Source organism: Phaethon aethereus (genome assembly GCF_964289735.1).
Source record: "Phaethon aethereus genome assembly, chromosome: 6".
Classification (NCBI taxonomy): Eukaryota; Metazoa; Chordata; class Aves; order Phaethontiformes; family Phaethontidae; genus Phaethon; species Phaethon aethereus.
Genome location: NC_138580.1, coordinates 20,019,825 through 20,026,670, shown reverse-complemented (window position 1 = coordinate 20,026,670; position 6,846 = coordinate 20,019,825). Strand labels below are relative to the sequence as shown.

At 42.6% G+C, this 6,846-nt stretch overlaps 1 protein-coding gene across 1 annotated transcript in view; it reads left to right on the top strand.

Moving 5' to 3' along the window:
- Positions 1-1,556: 1,556 nt before the first annotated feature.
- KCNH7 (potassium voltage-gated channel subfamily H member 7) overlaps positions 1,557-6,846 on the top strand; it is a gene marked incomplete at its 3' end in the record, with an annotated part of 239,809 nt that continues 234,519 nt past the window's right edge. The window contains exons 1-2 of the mRNA XM_082001369.1: positions 1,557-1,638; positions 3,673-3,903. Coding sequence (XP_081857495.1) covers positions 1,563-1,638; positions 3,673-3,903 — 307 coding nt within the window. The 5' untranslated portion in view covers positions 1,557-1,562. The remainder of the gene's footprint in view (positions 1,639-3,672; positions 3,904-6,846) is intronic.

The following is a 6,846-nucleotide window of genomic DNA, read 5'->3' as shown; positions in this document are numbered from 1 at the left end:
GAGTTTATTAAGAAGCCGCCGCTGCTTTGCGCTACCCTGGAGATGCCTTTCCAGCATCGCATGGCTGCCCTCAGCTCCCTCCCCGTATCACCTCGCCGAGGTCCCCCGGTGCTCGCCGTGCCCGTGCTGAATGCACACCGTTCTGCCTGCTGGGTAGGAAGTGCAGGAAGCCCTAATTACAGCCTGAAAATAATACTCGCTTCCCCCGGGAGCCTCCCCAGTCATTCCTGTGGGGTGGGAGAAGCTGAGAGCAGCGAGGTGGGGGGGAGGCAAGCGCTCCCCGGGCCCGGACGCGGCCGGCGGCGGCTTCAGCACCACAGCCAGCTCCGAGCGGGCGGTGCGCCCCGGCCCGGCCCCGGCGGCGGGGCGGAGCGCGGCCCTGGGACGCGGCTCCCGCGGCGGGGCGGCCTCGGTGCCCGCTCGGTCCCCGCCCCGGGCCGGACCAGGGCTGCCTGCCCCAGCTCACCCCCCCGCGCCCGCGGGGACCCGGCGCGCCCTCCGCGACGCCCTCTCGGCCCCCGAGCGGAGCCTCGCACCTGCTCGGCAGCCGGGGAGCAGCGCCCAGCGCCGGGGGATCCCCCTTCCTCGGCAGGAGGGGTGCGTGGGGCGAGGGGAAGTCCCTGTCTGGGTCACGCTGCGGGAGGAGGGGGCGATCCCTTCCGTCGGGGCGGGGGAGGATGCCGAGGGCGCTGGTTGTCCCTTCCCTCCCCGCCCCCCCAATCTCTCAAAATCGACCCCCACTCGCGCCTCCCCCCCCAGACGGGGCGTGGACAAAGCTCCCTCCCGCCCCCGGCCGTGGCAGCTCCTGGCGCTCCCCGGCGGGCCACGCTCGGGGGCCGCGGAAGGACCGCCGGTGCCGGGAGGGCGGAGAAGCCGGGGCGGCCGGAGGTGGCGGGGCTCCCCCGCCGCCAGCGCCCTCGGTCCCCGCTGCCCCCCTGCAGCCGCAGCGGTGGGGGATGTGTCACGTCGCGGTGCTGCCGGGGTGTAGCTCATTCCTGATGCCGCTGTTTGTCGCTGAGTTTTGAAGAGATTTATTGGCTGGCTCTTGCTAAGCCACGCTTGAGTAATCCGAGCTGCTGCGCGCCGTGGTGAAGCCCGGAGGGGGGGAACGTCACTCCCTCTGGCAGCGGAGCAACATTAGTCTTCCAGCCCTCTAACCATCACTACAACGTCGGAAACTGCCGGGTCACAGCCATTTGCTTTGGAAAATTGGCGATGTTTGGTGCTAGAGATCGATTACCCTTGTAATCTTCCCCCCCCACCTCCTCCTGCTTACCCCACCCCTACCCGCCCCAGACAATAGCGTCCGAGCTCCTCCAGGAAAAAATAGAAAAGAAAGCAAGGAAAGAAAGAAAGAAAGAAAAAGAAAGAAACTGGGGGACGGATCTGACTCCCATAGGAAAAGCGTGTATCTAGAAGTGGTGCTAATGGGAAGAGATTTCCGAGCTCCAGAGGACGATGATTTGTCACAAAGGGTAGCTGGCTCGGTGCTTTGGGCTGAAGCCCTATAGGAGATCCTTGAAGAAGTCATTGTGCACAGAAAACCGAAGACCTGTACAAACATGCCTGTTCGCAGAGGTCATGTGGCACCACAAAATACGTTTTTGGGTACAATCATACGAAAATTTGAAGGGCAAAGTAAGTTCTCTCTTTCTATCTATTTTGCTACAGTAGTTTAATTCCGCTTGTGACTAAATGGACAGCAGCTTCAGACTATTTGAAGTTTGTAGCTTGGAAAGAAAACACCAGAGGTAAGGAGGGGATCCTTGGCAGGAGTTACATTGGTTTTGATCTAGAATACAGATTACCGACTTGAATTTATTGAGCTTTTTTTTCCCCCGTTTCAAGGAATAGTTTTTATCTTTGACTGTAGCCGTATTGTATAGCTATAGAAGTTATATATCTCTTACCTTCTTCTAAACTGGTGAGATGGCTTTAAAGCAGAGTGTACAATCTTGCTGCCTGTGCAGTATCTTTAAAAATCAGCTAGATGTATTATTGTTATTGTTGCTGTTACTGTTGTTATTATTAATTATCATTGTCTTTTCAACATAAAGCCAAACAGTCGGACTTTGATTTAGAGGAAACAGATAATATGCAGAGGAGTTATTAAAGGACAAATACTCTCTTACCTTGTTGTCATGACTGCATTTTAATATAGCTGTCAAATATTTCTGCTTTGTTTATGCAAGCTTAAAATATCTACCAAACCAGTGCAAATGCATCCTCAGGGAGAGTCTGTGAGATCTTTTCCAATGCAGCAGTTTACTACCTGTCGAGGAGGCTCAAGTTGACATGTTTTTCCTGGCCAGAACTCTGGTTTACTGTTAACAGTAAAAAGGAAAACTTGATGCTTAAAATGAATGTCATTTAGACACAGTAGTTTTGATATATGTACATTTATTTAAATATTTAGCATATTTTTAGTATCAGTCTGGTGCAAAATCTTACAGCTAACTCCAGTTTATATACTTCATTATACATAAACCCATGTTACCAATTTCATATCTATATTATTTGAGAAAAATATGAAAAGGTGTTTGTAGTTCTAATTTATCTAAATGCTAAGTCAGTGTGGCTACTCAAGTAAAGTTTTTATGCAGTAAAGTATATATGTTCTATGATTTTTAAGAGAATAAAGCACTACCTACTAACTAGACAAGTGATAGTGGAAATTCAGCATGATTGAAAGACAGTAGAAAAAGCAAGAATGAAATCCAGATTTTTATCTCCAAATATTTCACTGTGCTCAAAGACAGAATATCTTTAAAATTTCTGAGACTTGTACCGCTAACTTGATGCCACATAAAAAGTCTTTTCTAAAGCAAGGGATCTACTAGTGTGATTAAGCAAGCAGAAATTTATGGTTTTAACAGTAAATGTATCAAAGCTGCACATTTATAATTATGATGGGAATAGTGAGTTATAGTGGTAAACAGAAACAAATTAAGTAACAGTTGAAAACTTTTTGAACCTTTCTGTCAGGTGAGGGTTTGAGAAAGGATGATGGACTGAGGCACAGAACTTCAGCAGACTGCAGAATGATCCCAACACCACGATCTTTGGTTTTCATGCACCTTCATACTCCTTTTTTATTAAGGAATATTTTCTTTTATAAAGATAACTTCTAAAACAGTCACAGAGGAAAAAAAAATCATGTTGTTTTCTAGATAGTTTTGTTAAAATACTGACTATAAACTTACTGTCACTCACCTCAGTGAAAATCCCCACAGAGTAGACTGAGCTGGTTGGACCTTACCCCACAAAACCCTTCACCTGAGTAGAGACCCCCTCCTGAGGCCCCACTTCACCCCAAAAGAAGCTACTATCTTTTTGAGGACTTTCCTGGAGTTATTGCTGACAGGATGGCACTCATCACCTGGTTTCAGTGAAGCTAAAGAAGACAAAATTTTGAAGTCAAAAAAAGTTTTGCAAAAGACTTGCATAATCTCATTTTATTTCCTTAAAAGACAACTATCTTCATCTTTAATGTATTCTAAATTTACTGAAGCTTCTTTAAAAGTTATGGATCAAATTAGCTATATCAAATGACTGGAAATCTCTGTATTTCAGGCATCCCAGTGAAAAGAAGGGTTGTTTAGCATCTATTCATGCAATCGACACTTTATGAAATGTTGAAAGAGTACTAAAAAATGCATCACTTTATTGCAGATAAAAAATTCATCATTGCTAATGCTAGAGTGCAGAATTGTGCTATCATCTACTGCAATGATGGGTTCTGTGAGATGACCGGGTTCTCCAGGCCAGATGTCATGCAGAAACCTTGCACCTGTGATTTTCTTCATGGGCCAGAGACCAAAAGACATCATATTGCCCAAATTGCTCAAGCACTGCTGGGATCAGAGGAGAGGAAAGTAGAAGTCACCTATTATCACAAAGATGGTAATGTCTGTTTTTCTTTTCAAGACTTTTGTGTGTTTTGTTATCGGTCGATTGGTAAAAGAAGTGTGTATGATCTGCTGGCCAGAGCCTTTGCTGGAGTCATGTTGTAATGAAGTTCAGTGAAGTACGTTTATGTATATCAGTAAGGGAACCTGCCCTGAAAGTAGTGGGTGTATAGAGTGTATCGCTGTACGCTGACTCTAACAGCTGGATGAAGCTAGCACTGTGTTTGCAACTATTGAACAAAAGTTCTCCTCTCCATTGTTTTAAAGCAGATCTAAATCTCCTAAAGTAAACCGCCCTACAACAATGAACAGGTAACACAAGCGTAGAGGGGACATCCTGTGAATGTTAATTTTTACGAATCGTTTCATCTCACAGGACATAGGAATGGCGTATCAGTTTCAGGGGGCTTAACTCTGCCTGCCTCACACAATTGGAACCGTACCTTGATTTAAATGCAGTATTTTACTGGAAGAAGTATAACAAGGTTAAAAGTAACAAAAATTGGCCTATCATGAAGAAAGAATTAGCTTATAAAGAAAGGGACATGTCTTTTTCAGAGATGAGGTATTGTGAAGTTGGAGTACCTGCAACTGAGCCATAGAAGTTGTCCTAGAGTTACGTTGTCAGAGTAACAATTTGGGTATGGCTAAACTACGAAGAGTTTCCCTGTTATTCAGTGAAGATTCAGTGTATGAAGAACGGCTAAATCTGCTATGCTGATGCTTTTTTCCAGAACATAACATGAATAAATGACTGTATTTGCAGATTAAAAAATGCATGCACATGAAAACTGATTATGATACATAATAGTTATATGTAGGATTTTGGTGTTTTTTCTTCTCATTACCCAGGGTTGTTTACAGAAACATCCGTCTTTCAAACAAATCCAAGTAATGGATGTGTGGTGTACCTTATTCTGTGTCTTGCTGTGTATACTCTTGGGAGAAGGAAAAGGAAATTCATATTCAAATGCTGAGCTTAAATTAGTTCTGGAGAAGTGCCAGTGTGTTGTTTGCATCAATTTTAGAATCACATGCAATGGGATGCTCTCACATTTTAAAGTCACAGCGTTAAACCCGGTTCTCAATAATTCTGTTGTTATCTTGGAGAGACTTAAGTAATATTATTTTTAGCTTAGGCTGGTATAATTCAGACAGGACTCCAGCCAAGCATTCTACCCACGCTACCAATATTTAAGCATATTCTTCTTAGCACATTCTCAGTAGAGTCCTTTATTCTTAGATCTGGTTCAGTGGTCTGGAGCAGATTTTGGTCAAGATTCGTTGTTGTAGCTGTGCCTTGAACATAGATTTCTCAGGAGACCTGACACTGTGCGTCTTTTACACATCTAGCCTGTGTTTATGTTAACTTGGCATGTGTTAAAAATAATATTGCAAAAGGAGAATGTCATTGCTAACTTTCACAGCCACCAGCCTGGAGCACTGTTTTGAGATCTGGTTGTTTGAAAGTGTTTCAGTCTCCCAAGATATTAGGAGGGAGGGAAAGGCACTTAACTAAAGTACTGCTTGTCTGTCAATTACTGCAAATATGTATTTTTCTAAAATGCTGAATGCTGGCATCATGAGGCAAACCAAAGTAAAACTGTCCGTAAAAATTGCCATATCTTTTGTAAATAGTTTTGAATTTTGAAGCACATTATAAATGAGAGTTATGGATTACTCAGTGTAAACAATCTTATGCATAAGGATTTTCAGTAACTTCATTTCTGTGAATAGTTTTTTTAAATTACTAGACCATATGTTTGAAGGTTAAGGAATTTCAAAAGCTACAGACAACAATTCTAGACAAATGTGGGTTGAATTCCTCAAAATTTTACGGGTCAAAATGTGATCAGGACTTACCATGTGCACTATAGGCACTGCTAAGTTTAAATGACTACAGTTGAATTATTTCAAATTGTAAATATCATTTAAAATATCAAGTCACTGATTACAGGCAAAAATAAGAAAATAGAAGATAGGTCTGATATTCAAAGGCATAAATGTCTGACAGCTTGGTCATTTGTGTCTATAGACTTTTTTGTTTCATTCCACATAAGATTCAATTGCTTTACAAAGTGTGATAAAAAGATCTGAAGTTTATGTCGTATCATAAAATTGAAACTACCTATATGACGGGTATAATAAATGTCAGTAATTCTATAATTATTCTAAGTTACTGAAAAGATATACTTCTCTTTTCATCTTCACTTCTTCACTTTTTCAAACTTGCAAATTTGATTTTGCAATATATAGAGTATATATATACACTCTATATAATGTACTCTGTATATTATAACACTATACAGAATGGTGATACCTAACAAGGACTGCCTCCAGGTTCTGAGGCAAAATGAATTTAAATATCTTCTAAAAGTCTGAGAGCTTAGTGCCTGGTTAGTGGTTTATTTTGTACTGTGTGCTGTGAGTGAATATGAGAATGTTTTAAGAGGTCAATACCAGCACGGTTAGAAATGTACCTTTCTCCATGTGAGTAACCCAAGTTAATCCAATGAACTAGCCACTGCTTCCAAGTTTGATTTGACATTATAGTTCGTAGCCACCCATTGTATAATATTTAACATAATACTAAGCATACAGAGGAGGAAGACAGCTCATGAAGGTGTGAATCACTTGAGGTTCCACCAATAGGAGTTTCTGAAGACCATATTACAGAGTCCTGAATAAATGCCCAGTGAATTGCAAATAAAACCTTATTCCACATCACGCTACCATTTACTCTACATAAGCCACTGATTATATTGAAAATTATTTTAATATTTCAAAGTAAAGTAAATGTCAGTGGGATCATATATCCCCTCACTTATAAAGCTAATCTGTCATCAGAAGTCCAGCAATGCAGATGTCAGAAAGGGAATCACTCTATAACTACTGCTTTTTCTTTTGAATTCTAAATGCCACCTCACATAGTTTCAAA